The sequence below is a fragment of the Salmo salar genome, chromosome 12 (genome assembly GCF_965601325.2).
Source record: "Salmo salar chromosome 12, fSalSal1, whole genome shotgun sequence".
In the NCBI taxonomy this organism is placed as follows: domain Eukaryota; kingdom Metazoa; phylum Chordata; class Actinopteri; order Salmoniformes; family Salmonidae; genus Salmo; species Salmo salar.
Genome location: NC_138302.1, coordinates 25,551,381 through 25,571,360, shown reverse-complemented (window position 1 = coordinate 25,571,360; position 19,980 = coordinate 25,551,381). Strand labels below are relative to the sequence as shown.

Below are 19,980 nucleotides of genomic sequence, written 5' to 3'. Positions count from 1 at the left end.
AGACAAAATAACAACCAGAGACATTCAGTGATGATAACAACCAGAGACACAGCAGTTTATTTTCAACAGAAGTCACGAAGTTGCAGGGTAAAATACAGACGTGATTTTAGGTCTGTGTAAAAGAACAAGAGACATTGCAAAGGCAGGAAAATAGAGGCATATAGATTCCCAAACACAGTGCAGATGCCATTAGGTCAGAAATTCTCATAGACGCATTCAAATATTACTTCCCCTTGTGGCGTTGCATTCTCCATCTGTAGGAGGAGAGTGGGAGAGAGGTCAGGACAGTAGCATCCGCATTAACTCGAACAGCTCTTTATCAACATTACTGGTAGCTATAGGTCTACTGATATCTATTTTGGCGAAAAGAATATAGTAGAAAAAATAGAATACAATTAAATATAATATATCTGGAATGACAAAACCAAGGCTTTAGTAATTTATATTTCCTGGTTAGTGTATGTTCACACTGACGGATTCCTTTGACTTTCTCTTTACTTTTCCTTTCCTCTGGACAGATTCACGGTTTACTGCTGCTGCTGATGCTCCTGGGGTCAAGACCTCATAGACAGATGCTGGCCGAGACTCTAGACTCTGAGAGAGGAGGGAGTTCCAGTGGATGTGAAAGTTAATCAAAACAGTGAATCTTTGTTGATGATATTCTTTTGATGACCCACACACAGCTTTGACATGTGTCAAGGTGATTTTTTTTTGTTCAACTCATAAAATCAATGTGATATAGTTACAGCAAGTCAATGGAGATAGAGAGACATGCTTACAGCGTAAACTGAAGCAGAGGCAGCTGCATTCACTGATGTTTTACTGTTCTCCTCCTCTTCTTTCTCCCCTCTATTCCTTCTGATTACTCCACTACCGGTACTTTCATTCTTCAATATAAATTGACCCTGGAAATAACAAGTTAACACACACGGACTGATACAATGACAACATACCAACCACAATAGAAGGGTACAAATATATACAGTGTTTCAAAACATCCACCAAACCATTCTCAAATCTCTTACCCATTGGCTTTTGAACACATATATGGAGCCGATCACACTGAAGATGAGGAGGCCTGCGGTAAGAGCCCCCAACACGATGAAAAGGATGAAACCAGAGTAATGCTGCCGGTACCCCTCATCTGAAAGAGAGACAGAGACAGAGACAAATACAGAGAGAAAGAGACAAATACAGAGAGACAGAGACAAATACAGAGACACAGAGACAAATACAGAGACACAGAGATACAGAGACAATAAACGTAGTACCATTAGAGTTTGTCCAGTGTCAGTCAATGGCTGAACACTTTGGTTGGAAGTAGATTAATGTCAAGTGAAAAAAAGAGTTAGAGGACTTTTTATTTTCATGATGACAATCATGCATGTTGTTGATGGTGGCATACATCCGACATTCAGCTGACATCTACAGTATTTGTACCAAAAAAGGTCCCTTTTAAAAAGGGATTGTGTCTTCACTATCATGTCAAGTTCCTGTTACTCAACATGTGGATAACAGAAGTTTCACTAACTATCATCCCTTCATTTTCTTCTTCTTCTACCACACACTCACCTTTCACCAGAAGGGTCCAGAAGATCTCTGCATTTTTATACTTGCAGTTATACTCTCCTGAGTATGAACTGTTATATGCTGTTATATCCAATTGAAATGTTATTGTATTTGTTTCAGGAGAAAAGGGGATCCTCCATTCTTTTATCTTCTTTTGGTCTGGAGGCCCAGAGCAGACTAAGTTGCTGGAGCTCTGATTCATTGGGATGGTCACTTTGACTTTGTAATGGACCGTTTCTCCTGCCAGAGCAACCCTGATTCTGTCCGGCATGGAGATGGCTGGGTTGGCTTCTAAATAACACAGGGGGATGTAGAGAAAGGCTCAATCTGACATCGAAGAACCAAATAGGCAACTTACTTACATGAGGGAAAAAAGTATTTGATTCCCTGCTGATTTTGTACGTTTGCCCACTGACAAAGAAATGACCAGTCTATAATTTTAATGGTAGGTTTATTTGAACAGTGCGAGACAGAATAACAACAAAAAAATCCAGAAAAACGCATGTCAAAAATGTTATAAATTGATTTACATTTTAATGAGGGAAATAAGTATTTGACCCCCTCTCAATCAGAAAGATTTCTGGCTCCCAGGTGTCTTTTATACAGGTAACGAGCTGAGATTAGGAGCACACTCTTAAAGGGAGTGCTACTAATCTCAGCTTGTTACCTGTATAAAAGATTCCAAACTCTCCACCATGGCCAAGACCAAAGAGCTCTCCAAGGATGTCAGGGACAAGATTGTAGACCTACACAAGGCTGGAATGGGCTACAAGACCATCGCCAAGCAGCTTGGTGAGAAGGTGACAACAGTTGGTGCGATTATTCGCAAATGGAAGAAACACAAAAGAACTGTCAATCTCCCTCGGCCTGGGGCTCCATGCAAGATCTCACATCGTGGTGTTGCAATGATCATGACAACGGTGAGGAATCAGCCCAGAACTACACGGGAGGATCTTGTCAATGATCTCAAGGCAGCTGGGACCATAGTCACCAAGAAAACAATTGGTAACACACTACGCCGTGAAGGACTGAAATCCTGCAGCGCCCACAAGGTCCCCCTGCTCAAGAAAGCACATACATGCCCGTCTGAAGTTTGCCAATGAACATCTGAATGATTCAGAGGACAACTGGGTGAAAGTGTTGTGGTCAGATGAGACCAAAATGGAGCTCTTTGGCATCAACTCAACTCGCCGTGTTTGGAGGAGGAGGAATGCTGCCTATGACCCCTAGAACACCATCCCCACCGTCAAACATGGACATTATGCTTTGGGGGTGTTTTTCTGCTAAGGGGACAGGACAACTTCACCGCATCAAAGGGACGATGGACGGGGCCATGTACCGTCAAATACTGGGTGAGAACCTCCTTCCCTCAGCCAGGGCATTGAAAATGGGTCGTGGATGGGTATTCCAGCATGACAATGACCCAAAACACACGGCCAAGGCAACAAAGGAGTGGCTCAAGAAGAAGCACATTAAGGTCCTGGAGTGGCCTAGCCAGTCTCCAGACCTTAATCCCATAGAAAATCTGTGGAGGGAGCTGAAGGTTCGAGTTGCCAAACGTCAGCCTCGAAACCTTAATGACTTGGAGAAGATCTGCAAAGAGGAGTGGGACAAAATCCCTCCCGAGATGTGTGCAAACCTGGTGGCCAACTACAAGAAACGTCTGACCTCTGTGATTGCCAACAAGGGTTTTGCCACCAAGTACTAAGTCATGTTTTGCAGAGGGGTCAAATACTTATTTCCCTCATTAAAATGCAAATCATTTTATAACATTTTTGACATGTGTTTTTCTGGATTTTTTTGTTGTTATTCTGTTTCTCACTGTTCAAATAAACCTACCATTAAAATTATAGACTGATCATTTCTTTGTCAGTGGGCAAACGTACAAAATCAGCAGGGGATCAAATACTTTTCCCCCTCACTGTATGTATTGATTTGCAATACTTTGATATAGCCTGCTAAAAATACATTGATATACAATGTTGATGAGAAAAGACAGTTCTGTAAATGACAACAGGAATTTCTATGATGACATTTCTAACTTCTAACATGAAAAAATTACTTTCAACAGTATCATGGTATTGGTATTTAAATGTTTTGTTAATTAAATACCCTTACCTTGAGCCTGATGATTTCCCAAACACATCAGGACACACAGAACTCCAACCATCCAGATGCACATTTTGAAGAGACACCAACGTTTAGTTTTTTCCCTCTGTTTCTATTTCTCTGTGGTCACTTGAGATAGGAATACCTGTATCAGTATTGGAAGGATTTCGTCGAATTTCCCAAACAGTGTATGAGTGTCGCTCTAAGCCTTTCTTCTGTTCAGATTGCCCAGAATGTCTATATCTGTTAGTCTTGGCCTCAGAGAGGTCGCAATACTGGGGTTCCTGTTTTGCCCTGGCCACTTCCTCAAAGTATTAATTCATGTGAGCCTTGTAAAATCCCCAATCATCAGAGATAGAATGACCAAGATACTGTACTGATCTAGGAGGCATAGGCTATAAACAGATTATGAATGAAAGCATGAAGCATTTACACCAGACAGGGAATGTCGAAAAAGTAAAGTTATTACATTATGCACTCTTGTGTATGTTTTGTTGTGATACCACAGGCAGCTACTGTGTTATTACTGTGTTTGTTACGTCACTCACCAGATCCATCCCAGATGCAGTGTTGAGTTTCCTCCACTGTGAGACAGTGTTGGAGAGACCCAGAGTTAAAGTTCAAACCACACGTGAGCACTAAATGTCTGAGCACTAAAGTCTGGCCCTTCAGATGAAAGAGAGAGAGAGAGAGGAAAACATCTGAGAAAGAGAGAATGGAATTCGGGGGAGGGATGACAATTTGTCTATGTTAATGCAAACCAGGTGAATGTACATCCGTTTGACTTCTCCTCAACTAATGCTCTCAGTCAGTGTGGAAGGAAGAACTGCACAGCATTACAACACCTCTGCACGTGCCCATGCCTCTTCCCCTCTTCCCTTCTTCCCTCTCTCTCTATTCCCTTCTTTTACAAACTCTTTCCCCTGTTATCCCCCTTTCATTGGCAGAGCTAGAAGCCAACTCTGACCTCACAGCAGCCACTGCACAAAAACAGACTCAGAGAGAGAGAACAGAACTAACATCTGGATACCAGTGAATAAAAATGATGTTCACTCTATTTCATACCATTCCCGCCTCTCCTTATCTATCTCTAACTCCCCCCAGACCTTAAATCACTTTCTTGCATTATTTTACCTGGCAGGGCAAATCCACTGTCAACAGTATGGAAGGTATTCACCTGGATTTGGTCAGTTGATGTATTGGACTGAACTTGGACGATAACCAGAGCTGGATGAAATGCGTCATCATTTGAGAAATGTGGAGAATTTGCTGTTATACTTTTGGGTTCTTGAAATAATGTTATAGCTCATAGGATAACAATCATTCTTTAACTCCATCTGCATCAAAGAGAAGGGGAAACAGAGGGGCGGGGTAGGGGGGGAATGACAAGAAGACTAAAAAGAAAAGTGAATATGAAGAGAACACTTACATCTGGAACCCAGCTGGAACCCAGCTGGCCTTTCTAGGGAGTTTTTCCTAGCCACCGTGCTTCTACACCTGCATTGCTTGCTGTTTGGGGTTTTAGGCTGGGTTTCTGTACAGCACTTTGAGATATCAGCTGATGTAAGAAGGGCTATATAAATACATTTGATTTGATTTGAACCCAGAAAGAGGGGGGAGAGAGAGAGAAAGAGGGAGAGAGAGAAGAGAGAGTGAGATGTGTACGCTCCTCAGTCCTCCCACAGTTCACAAATAAAGAGTTCTTATTAAGTGGGTCCGCACTGCCCGGCCACATTCTCCTGCTAATAGCATTACTACTGCAGGGACAGAGAGGAGAAGAGAGGGAAGAAGAAGAGGAGACCAGGGCATTGGAAGAGTGGAAGAGAGAAAAGGGGGAGATAATACTTCAAATAAAGTGAAGGCACCAAGTTCTATTGAGTGACAACTTGGACCTGCTAAATTAAACCTAAATCCCTGAAGGTGTAAGTATTGTTTCATTCACTCATTTAAAACACGCAATGTACTTCTCATCCAGCAAATGCATTGGTTTGTTGGCCTTGATTCAGTTGTTTGTGGCACTGTTGTTTTACCGTTGACAATTTAACTGGGATACATACAGAACCTTATCTTCCTGAAGGTGTCTAACTTGTCTGTTTGGTTCTTGATATGTTTATTGAAACAGCTCCACCATATTCAAGTTTCACGTTTCAATGTTTATTCGCCAAAACAGTACAGTGAAATTCTTACCTTGAGAGCTCTTTCCCAACATTGCAGTTATAATAATATACTGTAGATAATAATAGAAAATAGAATAAAAAATACAATTAAGAATAAAAACCACACAAGAACGACGATGACAGTTAAAGAAACGAGAATGCAAGTACACACAGGTCAGTTCCAGTACCTTATTCAATGTGCAGGGATACTGGAGTGGTAGTATATACTGGTCAGTTCCAGTACCTTATTCAATGTGCAGGGACACTGGAGTGGTAGAATATACAGGTCAGTACCAGTACCTTATTCAATGTGCAGGGACACTGGAGTGGTAGTATATACAGGTCAGTTTCAGTACCTTATTCAATGTGCAGGGACACTGGAGTGGTAGTATATACAGGTCAGTACCAGTACCTTATTCAATGTGCAGGGATACTGGAGTGGTAGTATATACAGGTCAGTTCCAGTACCGTATTCAATGTGCAGGGACACTGGAGTGGTAGTATATACAGGTCAGTACCAGTACCTTATTCAATGTGCAGGGATACTGGAGTGGTAGTATATACAGGTCAGTCCCAGTACCTTATTCAATGTGCAGGGATACTGGAGTGGTAGTATATACAGGTCAGTTCCAGTACCTTATTCAATGTGCAGGGGTACTGGAGTGGTTGTATATACAGGTCAGTTCCAGTACCTTATTCAATGTGCAGGGGTACTGGAGTGGTTGAGGTGGGTTCATACATAAAACGTGACTGGTAGTATGATATACATGTAAACAAGGCTGAAAAGTGACTGGTAGCAGAACGGGAGCATGGAGAACAGTCAATGTCTCAGGTGACCGGAGTGTTTGGCAATTTTTCGTGCCTGATATGGCTTTTAAAGCTTGTTTCTTGTGAGGATAGGTGTTAATTTGTGTATTCCACTCTCCATCTGGTCTGGTTCCAACTGCAACACGAGACCCTCTTATGAAAGCATTTACAAGATTTCTTTCATGAGTCATCATCTAAGATATCCAAAACATTCCAAGTGATTACCAATCCTTCTCATGGTCTCCGTTCTGGCTATAATCCCCTTTGCTCTTTATATTGCCTTGTTTCTGGAACCAATATAATACAATCAAGGTCTTCAAACTGTTTGCTGGTTGGTTGGACACATGGTCATTCTCCTTCTATCACACCATTGTCCTGAAGACACAGGCCCCACTGTCCCTCACACAAAATAGATTTTCTTCAGGCTTTGAAATAAACTAATTGAGTTTGCTCAGTCCAACAGGTCATAAGACTGTCTGACTCCTGTCCTTACCACAGGTATGTTACCTGTTTTCAGTCATAGTATTGAAAACATACTTGTACATACATTGAGAGACTTTCAAAGAGCGATAGGTAATATAGAGGGTTTCTAAGATGACCTATACCAAACCAACATGTGAACATGCACGTGGATCTGTTTTCAACACTTAACTGGGCCACGGAGAGACTGTTGGCAGCCTTGTGTGGAAAAAACAACTTTTTCTTCACTCTTCTCTCTCTCTCTCACACACCCTCTCTTTCTCTCCCTCTTTCTGGTTCTTCTCTCTGTCTCTAACTTTCCCTATTTCTTCTGAATGTAATCAAATTGTTGTAATGTCACTGATTTTGGCTAACTGGCAGATTTTTTTCAATCATTCTTGTTGAGTTTTCCTTTTCTTTTTCATAAAGGGCTGTGTCTTCTCATCATGGCCCCTCAAACTGTGATGCTGCTGCTGCTTCTGGCTGCCATGGCGACCATGGCCCAGTCCGTTGGCGAGGAAAACGAACTGGATTATGGGTACTGGAACTACCGGGAGGGAGGTAAGCTAATAAATAAGAACATCCATCCAGCCTACTCAGTTGACGTCAAGGAAAGAAAAAGCAGAAGTGAAAAAGACAGGTCTTTCATAATAACGTCTCTTCTTCCTTTTCTCTGGGGTTGTGGTTGCAGCTGAGAGTGTGAACGTGACCACCGTCCGCAGTGTGACCAGAGTCCTGGACGTCTGGGGAAAACGCATCTTCAACGAGATCAAGACCCTACTCCACTCTCAGCCCAGCACCCTGCTCCCTGACTACTCCAGGTAGGAGTACCAGAGGGACATCTTTACTGTGGTATAGGTCAACAGAGAGTGTACAAATCCATTTTACAGTACTTTCAGAAAGTATTCATACCCCTTGATTTATTCCAAATTGTGTTGTGTTACAGCCTGAATTCAAAACAGATTAAGGATATTTTTTTCTCACCCATCTACAGACATTACTCCATAATGACAAAGTAAAACATGTTTTTAGACATTTTTGTAAATGTATTGAAAATTAAATACAGAAATACCTCATTTGCATAATTATTCACACCCCTGAGTCAACACATGTTAGAAACACCTTTAGCAGCGATTACAGCTGTCTTTCTGGGTCTCTAAGAGCTTTCCACACCTGGATTGTACAACATTTGCCCATTTAAAATTCTTCAAGCTGTCAAATTGGTTGTTGATCATTGCTAGACAACCATTTTCAAGTCCTGCCATAGATTCTCAAGCCGATTTAAGTCAAAACTGTAACTAAGCCACTCAGGAACATTCACTGTCTTCCTGGTAAGCAACAATATTTTACCTTGTTTTCCGTTATTGTCCTGCTGAAAGGTGACTGTCTCCCAGTGTCTGTTGAAAAGCAGACTGAACCAGGTTTTCCTCTAGGATTTTTCCTGTGCTTAGCTCCATTCCATTTATTTTTTATCCTGAAAAACTCCTTAACGATTACAAGCATACCCATAACACGGTACAGCCACCACTATGCTTCAAAATATGGAGAGTGATACTCAGTAATGTGTTGTATTGGATTTGCCCCAAACACAACACTTTGTATTCAGGACAAAAAGTGAATTACTTTGCCACATTTTTGCAGTATTATCTTTGTAGTGACTAGGTGTATTGATACACACTCCAAAGTGTAATTAATAACTTCACCATGCTAAAAGATATTCAATGTCTGCTTTTTTTATTTTACCAATCTACCAATAGGTGCCCTTCTTTGCGAGGCATTGGAAAACCTCCCTGGTCTTTGTGGTTGAATCTGTGCTTGAAATTCACTGGGGTACAGAGAGGAGGTAGTCATTTAAAAAATCATGCTAAGACGATTATTACTCACAGAGTGATCCATGCAACTTATTATGTGACTTGTTAAGAAAATCTCTACTCCTTACTTATTTAGGCTTATCATAACAAAGGTGTTGAATACTTATTGACTCAAGACATTTCAGCTTCTCATTTGTAATTCATTTGTAAAAATGTCTAAAAACATAATTCTACTTTGACATTATGTGGTATGTGTAGGCTTGTGACCCCCCCCAAAACTACATTTCATCAATTTAAAATAACACAACAAAATGTGAATAAAGTGACGAGGGGTGAATACTTTCTGAAGGCACTGTATGTCTCTATAATGAAGTTGTATGCCTATAAAGTTATTTAATCTGTCCAACAATGTGTGAATGACATTGTAGATTGATGTTGCTAAGTTCCTGTTTTGACTCTCCAAAATATTGACCAGTGCAGATGAATAATTTGAATTTACTGTCCAGGTTCTTAAAGTGTGATTGATTGCCAGTTTGAAGTGCCTGTTGCTAAGTTACTCTTTGTGTCCTGCAGGGTGCGCCCTCTGTCCGAGTCGCTCAACGATCTCTTCAGGGAAGTCACTCTGCTGCACAGGCATATCACGGAACTCACCCATCGCCTGGCAACCCTGGAACCATTCCTCCGTCGCCACGGCTACCGGGACGAGGGGGAGGAGGGAGGGGGTGGCGGTAGCAGGGCTCTGCCACCTCGGAGCATGAGAGGTGGCGCAGCGAGACTGACGAGGTACACCTTGAAGAAGGCGGTCCCTGAGAGGGGGACTAGAGTGGTGAGGAGGAGGAGGGTGAGAGTATACAACAACGGACAAGTTAGGATGCTGGAGAATGCGAGTGAGAGATAACGGGAGGGATTGTGGACTACGGAGGAGTGTGATAGTAGGAAAGTTAGTGTTAGGGTTCTAAGTTCAGTGTGAGGTGAGAGGTCAAAGGTGAAAGAGCGAGAAATTAACGAAATAGAGTCTGCAAATAATTATAATGTATGAAAATCTGATATCTATCTCTGCTTCATTATAAACAAAGATGTGCATCTGTAGTTGTTATGTGTATCAACCCATGAGAGAGCAATGATATATTCATTAAACAAACTCATCAAGTCTCAACTGTCTTATCATCTCATTCAGAACTAGCCAACTGTGGCTGCATGGCCATGAAAATAATTCAGTCATTTGCATGGAAGCGTGATCATCATTAGATTCAAAACCAATCGCCACACAATTGATTTTAGAGTACCACATTATCAATACACAACAGAACAAAATGCTACTATTGGAGAGGATGTTGTATGCCACATTGTTATGTTTGGCTATCTGACTTTAAAGGGTGACTCCCTATCCTGTTATTCATTTGGGACTTTGGTGTTAGAGGGATCTGTGAAGGTTTGTAGATCTTTTTTTTCCCGTTAGCTGTAGTCACAAAGGGTAATACTAAAGCCAGCTGGTATATATACTGTGTGTGTGTGAGTGTGGATGTGTTGTGGGCATAAGGATCGAACTTTGTGCCCTCATTAAAACTTTGCCAAGCGTTTCTACAGCAACCGTTCCTTCTCTCCTCTTCCCCGACTCTTGCTTGTCATCCGCAGAGCCGCAGTATAAAATGTTCCGTCTTTCTCTTTCCCTCTTTTCCACCCTGCCTCTACTCTCCCATCTCTGCTTGTCATCCTCCGTTGTTTCTCTCTAGCCCTGTTTATACCTGGTTCTAACATGCGTCCTTTTTCCTGATCTTATCCACATCCTGATTGAAATCGCATTTTTAGACAGGTTTACACGATTAAAAGACGCATTGTGTAGACCAATCTGGGCAGTGAAACCACTTAAATCATCATTATACCGGCCTCTAACATCATTGACAGGCTGCACCATTGACTTATGCCACCAACATGTCTTCAAATAAATAACTTATTATTGGAAAGAATAGCTGTGAAATAATTTGCATACAGGGATGGATCAGGAAATTTGGTCACAATGCAGACACAAAAATGTGGGCACAATCAGAATGTGGACAAGATTAGGACACACAACCCATGTTAGCACCAGGTATAAATGGGGCTTCAGTCTTTCATCTCTACTTCTTAATCTGCATTCCACCCCCCATTTTTTTTTTCTCTCTCTCTCTCTCTCTCTCTCTCTCTGACTTTCCCTCTCTCTGTAGATGTTCGGCTCAGGCTGTACTTTCCATTTTGGTATTGTATGTTGATTCATTTTCCCATCCAATCCACTAAGACAGTGAGAGTATACAGTATAAATCCTCCACTCTCCCCATCTCTTGAAAAAAGAGCCAGTTGCTAGGTAACGGTTAATTGTCAAGTAGTTACATGTGTTGCAATGTGTTCTATCAATGTGTTCTATCAACGTGTTCTTGTTCTATCAGTGTTGTTTATAGCACTAGCTAATTATTTATCTCTCAATGACATAGGATCATAGCAGAGATATTGAGTTATACAAATATAGATACAGAGATATGCTTTACCAAAATCTCAAAGAGGGTTTTGTGGATGACTGGTTTCTTTAAATATCTCCCTTGTTGCTGGTCAGAGCTCTTTCAGAAGAAAGAGAGACGGAGAGAGAGTCTCAGGAGGAGAATTTGGAGTCTTTCAAATTCTGTATACAATATCCTACAGGTTCACTTTTTATCAGTGTGTCATTCGTCACCTCCCTCTCCGTCTGTCCTGGCCTACAAACCTGCCTCTCCAACATCTTGAGTAAACTCGAATCTCAATTCAGTGTCCTACTTGTGAAAGAAAAAAAACAGACAGAAGATACGAAAATGTAGAAAAAGGAGAGCTACGGAGAGACAAGATGAAAGGTAAAAGGGGATGAGAGGAACGGGAGGATGGACAGGTGTCCTGGATGAAAGTGACAATACAGCAACAGGATTAAAGAGGACGAGTGATACTGGCCATTTAAATGACAGATGAATCTGAGAACACTTGAAAAGGCCCTGCACCTTTAAAGGGGCAATCTGCAGTTAATACATCAATTTTTGGACTTCATATGTACCCATTGATTCTTGAAGAATATAAGTTATAAATGTCTCATGAGCTGTTGTACCCCACCAGAAGCCAAAATATAAGCTTGTTTTACTCCAATATTTGTAAACTAATTAAATTTAAACAAACACTATATAGAGTCAAAACATGGTTACAACTATAATATTGATATCATGGCTGGTAAGTCCTTGCATCCATCCATAGCTCTGTCTAGGAAGTTGTAAGTGGTTACAATTCTCCAGCCCCATTATAAAAAAAATATATAAAAAAATCGAAACAGGGGCAGGGAGGACACTTTTCTATTGTTTTAACTGCTGAATGACCATTTAAGGTATTGGTCCTTCGAGCCAGATAATTCCAATATATACAAAAACATATACATTATCATGAATCGCAGACAAATGAAAGACCATGAATGAAGGTTCTGAATCTGTTTAGAGGGGAAAAATAAGAAAACTTAGGAATTTCACAAATAACATGATTTCATTTTTTTTTATTAATACTCAACACTTTGTTTAGTACAAAGAGACAGAAGAAGAATATTTCTTAGCACTTATTTTCACATCGACTGTGTTTAATTATCCTAATTTTAAATATTATTAAATATTTAATCACATTTGTTATTATTCTTTAACACATGTCATTTCTTCCCATACAAAAATTAAAGAGTGACTGAAATGTTTAGTCATATATACATTTTCACAATCTGTACAGTTCTAGAAATGGTTGTGTTAAAATTTTCTCTTGGAAACACGTAAAATAAAGGGTTGCCGAAGAAGAAAAATTCTAACTTGTAAAAATGTAGTACAGAGTCATGATGTTGTGCTTATGTAATAGCCACTAATGTCATTACCATTAGTTGTGTAACAAAAACAAGTGTGTATGCCGGTCTTTTACCAAATTAAATTGAAAGGAAATACATCAACTTGCTGTAAAAATAGTCTCTACTACTTTAGGTGTGCACTCTTTCAACAAATTACAAGCTTGCACATATGTGGCCTTTCATTTTTTATAAAACAATTCTAGTAGGGAACCTTCAAATCAAAGATGTCACCCAAAAGGTTCTTACTTTCAGCCATTTTGTACACTTTTATTAAAAGTCTGCTAGAGGGAGGTAAGTTATTTACATACAGCACTACAATACAGAACATCAGTCAACAGTTCTCTCTTTAGCGCTTTCTTTTCCACACACACACACACACACACACACACACACACACACACACACACACACACACACACACACACACACACACACACACACACACACACACACACACACACACACACACACACACACACACACACACACACCCGCGCACACACACACAGAGGTAATCAAGCGTATGTACTGAGGCACATACAACAACAGAAAGAAAGAAAGAAAGAAAGAAAGAAAGAAAGAAAGAAAGAAAGAAAGAAAGAAAGAAAGAAAGAAAGAAAGAAAGAAAGAAAGAAAGAAGAAAGAAAGAAAGAAAGAAAGAAAGCAACTTACTGAAGAAAGAGAGGTTTTAGGGAAAAACAAGCAAAAGCATTGAAAATCAAAGCTGGTTCATCACTTCATAAAAACGTTATACCAATACCTTCACCTCATTCACAGGCATTTACTAATACCAATACCTTCACCTCATTCACAGGCATTTACTAATACCAATACCTTCACCTCATTCACAGGCATTTATTAATACCAATACCTTCACCTCATTCACAGGCATTTAATAATACCAATACCTTCACCTCATTCACAGGCATTTAATAATACCAATACCTTCACCTCATTCACAGGCATTTAATAATACCAATACCTTCACCTCATTCACAGGCATTTAATAATACCAATACCTTCACCTCATTCACAGGCATTTAATAATACCAATACCTTCACCTCATTCACAGGCATTTAATAATACCAATACCTTCACCTCATTCACAGGCATTTAATAATACCAATACCTTCACCTCATTCACGGGCATTTAATAATACCAATACCTTCACCTCATTCACAGGTATTTACAACCAAACGTCAAGAGGAGCAGAGAAGCCTGAACTTCTCTTCTTACACTTCTTCTGGTACCATAATAAATCAGTTGAAACTATTTCTGTCATAGCAATTATTCCTATTGACATCTGTTTACTGAATTTGAAATATTTTAAAATAACGACAATTTTGAGAGCAAAATTCTATTTGTCTTTTTACAGAGACAAACACACACCAACAAGGATCAGAATCAATTAAATCGATTAAAAAGTCCAGATATCATTCCCAAACATCCACTTTTGGGATAAAATAGAGTCTAAGTAAAAAAGGGAAAATAAAAAAATTCCACTGATGCATGCATGTCCTTACGAACACATGTCCTTATACACTGACTCAATATCATACACACTGACTTGTCAGTCATGAAAGAAGGAAAAATCTTTCAAAGTTTCAATAGGGATGTACAAGTATTGATCAACTAATCAATTACACTGATTGTGCTTAGATCTTACAATTTGGTTTGGCAAAATGACAAATCACTTAGAAATGTAATATTTCAGACAGCTATAACTTAAAGTAATTCATAAATAGAATAAATAAAATGAAGATATGAGGGGTCCTAAATTGTATATTACAACAATGACATGGAGGTGAACACAAATACAGCTTGGACCTGGATATCTGTCTGTGATAAGTTGTGGCTTTGAGGTCATCTTCCATGGACATGAGGTTATCATTGATGGACCACTGGACTCAATGCTAATAGAATAGGGGGGAAAACGTTACTTTCAACACTATGTGGAGATTCAATGTTTTTTCATTTTAATCATTGCATTGGTTTGCTTTTCTCCACCTTCCACCAAGTACCTTCCAGGACAGTTGTGAGGACTATTTTCCAAAAGGAAAATACTGTCCAGTGCCTTCAATCACATTTGTAAATTCATAAGATATTTGCCGTGATAGATGAAAAGTGGTTGTTCTGGTTGAAATAGACAGAATTATTCAAATAAGGTTTTATTTTAAACGCAGAGATTAAGAATTCTTGCTAATACTAGGCTAATGGTAATCATGCTCTGGTCAAGTACTCAAGCTTCACATACGTCATTGTCCTTTTATCCTACTTATGTATCAAGCCATTGATGGAAATTGCCAGAACATTCCATAATCATCTTCGGCAAAATGTTGAAAGTTTACTGAGATTTACTGAATGTTACATCCAGACTGTCTTGTGTGGCCTGTATAAAGTGATTGATTTGTTTTGGTATTCACAAGGAAAGAAAAAAGCTAACAAATAGTGAAATAGTGATTTTTCTCCCAAATCCCCATCTCAAGTGACCACCTTTAGTGATATCTGAATTATCTCAGAAATTATAACACATTCTAAGTAAGTCAAACATGATTAGTGGTTTGATCAAGTCCTTGACGTGAATTAAGGAGAGACATAGAGTATACAGTACAGTAACAGTACAGTGACTGGGTGAAATGAAATAAATAAACCATAAATAAACCAACTGAGACTTTCTTTCCTCCCTGTGTTCACAGCACACCACTCCCCACCCATCCCCCTTCTAATAAACGTGTCTTGATAATATAGCAGCAACAGCTTACTGCCATAATACAAATGAAATAACACGTCCTGCTGTTCATCTCTCCATTCCCAGACCATGGTCCAACAGTCCATTAAGACCATATCTTAAAAGTAGAAAAAGTCCAACTCCATTGAATCACTTCCCAGCAACATATAGGCATACAAGGGGATTTACATATATTTAGCAAATACTGCATCTATGCCAAGTAATAAAAAAAAATATATATAAAAATTATAATAAGTGTAATTCATAGTTTACCTTTGGGTATATAAGGGGGACTTGTGATATGTTGGGATTTAAAACGGTAAATCAAATGATTTATAGAAAGCTAAAGGGTGAGATAAGATCCTCTTGACTAGCACCCGAGTGAAACGAGCAGAAAACTACATCGTCCATGATGCAACTCTCTCTCCTTTCAGGTGGGTGGATCTCGTTTAAAGCAAAATCTCAGCTAAGCGGATTCTCAGAGAACATGATAACCACTTTATGAATTACTAGTTAATAACTGAATTGTCCACAGAATGAACACCCTTTCTACCGATAGGAGGAGGAGTCTTCATATCTTTATGATTGTAGTGAGTTCAGTAAGGCACATCCCGCTCGGTATCTGAGATCACCACTACTCCCGACGTACTGCCAGGCAAAACAAGAAATCTAAACTGCAAACCAGTATGATGCCACATAAGTACTTTCTCCTTCACTATAAGATGTCAAGTATATGGAAAATGTACTCAGCAAATCATGCCTTTCACATACAGTATACTTTTTCACAGCACTCCAAGAACAGAAAATATGGAAAATCAAGAATTAAGAAGAAATCTGAATTACACAACCTAAAAGTATTGGTACTTAACTAACATTTCTTCCTAACAAATAGTCTATTAGTCTCCTGTAATATGGTGGCCTAGCAAATAATTAACAACAGTACAAATATATAACAACATGAACTATTAAAAAATAAATAAAACGAGCCCAAACTGAACATCTTAAACAATTTAATTATATTCAATAATATCATTAACAACATTATCAATACAATTATTGTTAGTTTACCCTGTTACTTCAAGAAAAGTATTAGATTTTTCATTAATTTGATTGTATTTCTGATAGCTAAGCAAAACGTTAGTTTTGGTGTAAGGAACAGCAGGCGAGCGGAAGAGAGGGAAAGATAAAAGAGGGAGTGAAGAAGGAGAGGAGAAACGGAGGAGAGATTTCTCTCCTCCTCCCTCACAGTCAAGCAGCAGAATCCATTCATTTCCTCATTAGAAGTCGTGTCGCTTTCTGTTACACTTGACAGTTCCTTCATTTTCCTTCACTCTGTCCGCAGTGTCCATTGTCCAACTAACCTTCCTCAGTTAGAAATATGAGAACGATGTCCACAATGTAGCGTCTATTCGTTCTCCTCAGACGGAGAAGCAATTATCCTGTTCTCTAGCTCCATCTCTTTCTTTCAGACGTCAGACTCGATGCTGGAGAGCTTCTCGTAAACGTGGCCGTTGCTCGAGCCATTGAAGGGTCTCTGGCCGCCCTGCCCCACCAACCCTAACCCCCCGTCCCTGACCGGCAGTAGCTTGTTGCCTCCCAGTCTGGGACCATGGTGGTTCCCCATGGGCCCCCCCAACCCTCCCCCGAGACACAGATCATTGGGGAACCTGGGGGTCACATTGGACATGACCCCTGTCGTGGCTGACGCCGGCAAATATGAAGGCACCCCCATGGAGCCTCGGAAGTCCCCGCGGCTGTTGTTGAGGAGATGCTGTGGCGGTTGTTGCTGTTGCTGTGGAGACATTTTGACGTAGTACGGTTTGCCGCCATGTAATAGACACTGGTCGTCGCCGAAGGTTGGGATGAAGGGGTTCTGGGTCACCTTATCTGGGTAGAGAGATTTAGACAAGGAGTAAGTCCCGGCCCCTTTGCCACTACCGCCCCCACCACCTCCACCTCCACCACCCATCATTCTTCTATCCCTGTCCCTCATGTCTTTCTCCCCCACCGACCGACGGTGCAACCCACCTTCGCCTCGTTCGCCTCGGAACAAACTGAAGGAGGAGCCTCCTTTCGCCCTCTCCCGCTCACTACCACCCCGACTGAAAAAGGAGGGACTATCTCTGTCCCTCTCCGCGTACTGGGCAAACATTTGGGCGTATGGGCTAACGCCCTCCATGTAGCGGTCTTTGTCTTTCAAGCTCACGCTTCTGGGTGGGAGGAGCTGCCCCCCTCCCCCTCCTCCCCCACCTCCTCCTCCACCCCCGCCCATGCGTCCGCCGCCCCCACCCTTCTGCAAATCCACAAACGTGTCGTAGGAGTGTTGCCTCCGTAACACCCGCCCACCTGGCCCTAGCTTCCTGCGCTGTGCATGACTTTGTGATTGGCCAGCACCCCCCACATCACCACTCTTCCCCCCTCCACCCCCAATCTGGCTAAATATGAGGTTATCTTCACTGATGTCGTACAGGTTGCCTGGTTTCTTACACGACTCGCACCGTTTGCAAGTAGCAGAGCTTGGACGACTATTTCCCCCTCCGCCACTAGCGCTCCCACCCCCTCCTCCCCCTCCGCCACTAGCGCTCCCATGCGTACAGGTGCCCCCTCCTCCATGGTGAGAGATGGACTTCCCTCCTCCCCCACCACCACCACTGTGATTCCGACACTCCCAGTCACCCCCTGCTATGCCTCCACCCCCCACTTCAGACATGTTCTTCTCCCAACACGTGTGGGCCTGTTGTCCTGACAACCCCAAGCCCATTCCTCCGACTACGCCACTTTTACTCTCTGACTTCTTGGGTTTGTTACCTTTCAGGAAATCCTCCACGGGCACTAGGCTCTTACAAATGCCACTACCACTATTACTGCCACCGACTCCTCCTCCCCTACCACCCATCGGACAAGGCCCGTCAGACATATCCACATGCTCCCACTTGGCAGAGCCCTCCTTGGAATGGAACTGCTCCGCATAGAACTCCCTCAGATTTTCTTTGTCGCGGAATAAGTAAGGTGAAGAGTTACCCCCTCCTCCTCCACCTCCTCCACCTCCTCCTCTCTTCCGCTCAGAGGGGACCAGGGGTGGGGAGGCCGAGCGGTGTCCCAGGGGCCCGCGGGAGAAGTGGTGGTGGACGGTGTGATGGTGGTGGGCTCGCCTCCGGTAATCAATCTCGTCCTGCTCCCGTCTGGATTTGGCTGAGTGGGGCCTCTTTTTCAAGCTGTCCCTGTACTGTTTACGCCTCTTGGCGTTGCCCTCCAGATTGCCGTAGGTGATGGTGTGTGAGGATATATCCGACACATCATCGCCCCCCGAGCCCCCGCCACCCCCTCCTCCTCCACCCATGCAGTACCTGTCGTGACCGCCCCTGTCGATAAACCCAGAACTGGACGCCCCGCCTTTGAAGGAGAACCTCCCGTAGAGGTCGTTCGACTTGAACTGACCCCCCTGCTGACCGGAGGCCGAGGTGTGGCCGGCGATCAGGTCAAACTTATTGGTGTTCCTGTGAGTCAGGGAGGCAACGCGGGGCTGTGTGGTGAATATGGGCGCTACCCCTCCCCCTAAACTGTCACAATCAAACATCCCTCCCTCCAATGAACTGGTACTGCCTAAGCTACTCGGCCTGTTAGGCGGGGGGCCGGACATACCCAGAGCCAGCCCGGGTCCCGGGCCTGAGTGGTGGTGCAGGTAATGGTCCTGGTACAGGTTGTTGTCCTTCAGGGGCAAGTTGCCAAAAGTCCTCTCCACCTCGCTGATGTAGTCGCTGAACATGTTGTCCTCGGGTAGGTAGGGCGGCGGTGGGGCCTTGCGCTCTTGCAAGCTGCGCCGGTGGTCAGAGATGTCGTAGATGCTGGGCGACTCGCCGCCGCCACGGTGGTGGCCACCGTAGTCCAGGGCGCCGTGCGTGTGCGGCGAGCCGTTGACCCCCGGGATGGCGGTCATGTCCTTGGCTGTGCGGAGCAGTCGCAGGATGTTGGAGTGGGTGTTGTTCATGTTCATGTTCATGGTGGCCGATGGAGAGTCCATGGCCGACTTGTTCTCCTCGATCTGGACCCCGTGGATACAACTCCAGATGCCCTGTTGGAGGAACAGGTGAACAGGGGGTATAGAGAATGGTAAAGAAACAGGAGGAGAGGGAGAGAGAGAAAAACACGGGGAGAGGGGGAGCAAGCGAAAGAAACCAACACAAAGACAGATTGACGAAAACAGAAATAGGGTAGATTGGTGGACGAGCATTAGAAAGCGGACGGGAGGTGGAAAGGTGGAGAGAGATGAGATGAGAGAGAGAGACAAAGAGAGAGAGGTTAATGCATTGCAGTGTTTCATCTGGCCACCTTGTTTACACACTATTAAACAGTAATAGGGGTGAGTTCATCAATACGTTCTCCCTGGGGGGCAGACAGAGCTTTGGCCCCTGCAGAGGCTCAGAGCCTCTCCTCTCCTCCTCTCACTCAGACCCAGTGTTGGAGGGCAGATCAG

General features: G+C 42.4%; 3 protein-coding genes across 6 annotated transcripts in view; 1 reads left to right on the top strand and 2 right to left on the bottom strand.

Annotated features, from left to right (window-relative positions):
- Positions 1 to 28: 28 nt before the first annotated feature.
- Positions 29 to 3,959, bottom strand: LOC123736103 (uncharacterized). 3 transcript variants are annotated; one of them, XM_082958772.1, is made up of 6 exons: positions 3,688 to 3,959; positions 1,573 to 1,860; positions 1,026 to 1,144; positions 780 to 905; positions 475 to 594; positions 29 to 254 (listed from the first exon to the last, which is right to left on the bottom strand). In XM_082958772.1, exons 1-6 carry the CDS (start codon positions 3,749 to 3,751, stop codon positions 195 to 197), a joined length of 777 nt encoding a protein of 258 aa, XP_082814898.1. In that variant the 5' UTR covers positions 3,752 to 3,959; the 3' UTR covers positions 29 to 194. The 3 variants fall into 3 exon arrangements, with proteins under 3 accessions (XP_082814898.1, XP_082814899.1, XP_082814900.1); XM_082958773.1 differs by having other exon boundaries at positions 499 to 594; XM_082958774.1 differs by having other exon boundaries at positions 29 to 256; positions 511 to 594.
- Positions 3,960 to 5,124: 1,165 nt separating this feature from the next.
- Positions 5,125 to 10,067, top strand: LOC145859429 (uncharacterized). Of its 2 annotated transcripts, XM_082958770.1 has the most exons (5): positions 5,125 to 5,600; positions 7,097 to 7,139; positions 7,530 to 7,661; positions 7,792 to 7,921; positions 9,485 to 10,067. In XM_082958770.1, the coding sequence occupies exons 3-5, from the start codon at positions 7,547 to 7,549 to the stop codon at positions 9,807 to 9,809; spliced, it is 570 nt and encodes a 189-aa protein (XP_082814896.1). In that variant the 5' UTR covers positions 5,125 to 5,600; positions 7,097 to 7,139; positions 7,530 to 7,546; the 3' UTR covers positions 9,810 to 10,067. The 2 variants fall into 2 exon arrangements, with proteins under 2 accessions (XP_082814896.1, XP_082814897.1); XM_082958771.1 differs by lacking the exon at positions 7,097 to 7,139.
- Positions 10,068 to 12,524: 2,457 nt separating this feature from the next.
- LOC106588930 (glutamate receptor ionotropic, NMDA 2B) overlaps positions 12,525 to 19,980 on the bottom strand; it is a 117,853-nt gene continuing 110,397 nt past the window's right edge. Inside the window, exon 15 of the mRNA XM_045691125.2 lies at positions 12,525 to 19,578. Within this exon, the coding sequence (XP_045547081.1) occupies positions 16,972 to 19,578 (2,607 nt within the window). The 3' untranslated portion in view covers positions 12,525 to 16,971. The remainder of the gene's footprint in view (positions 19,579 to 19,980) is intronic.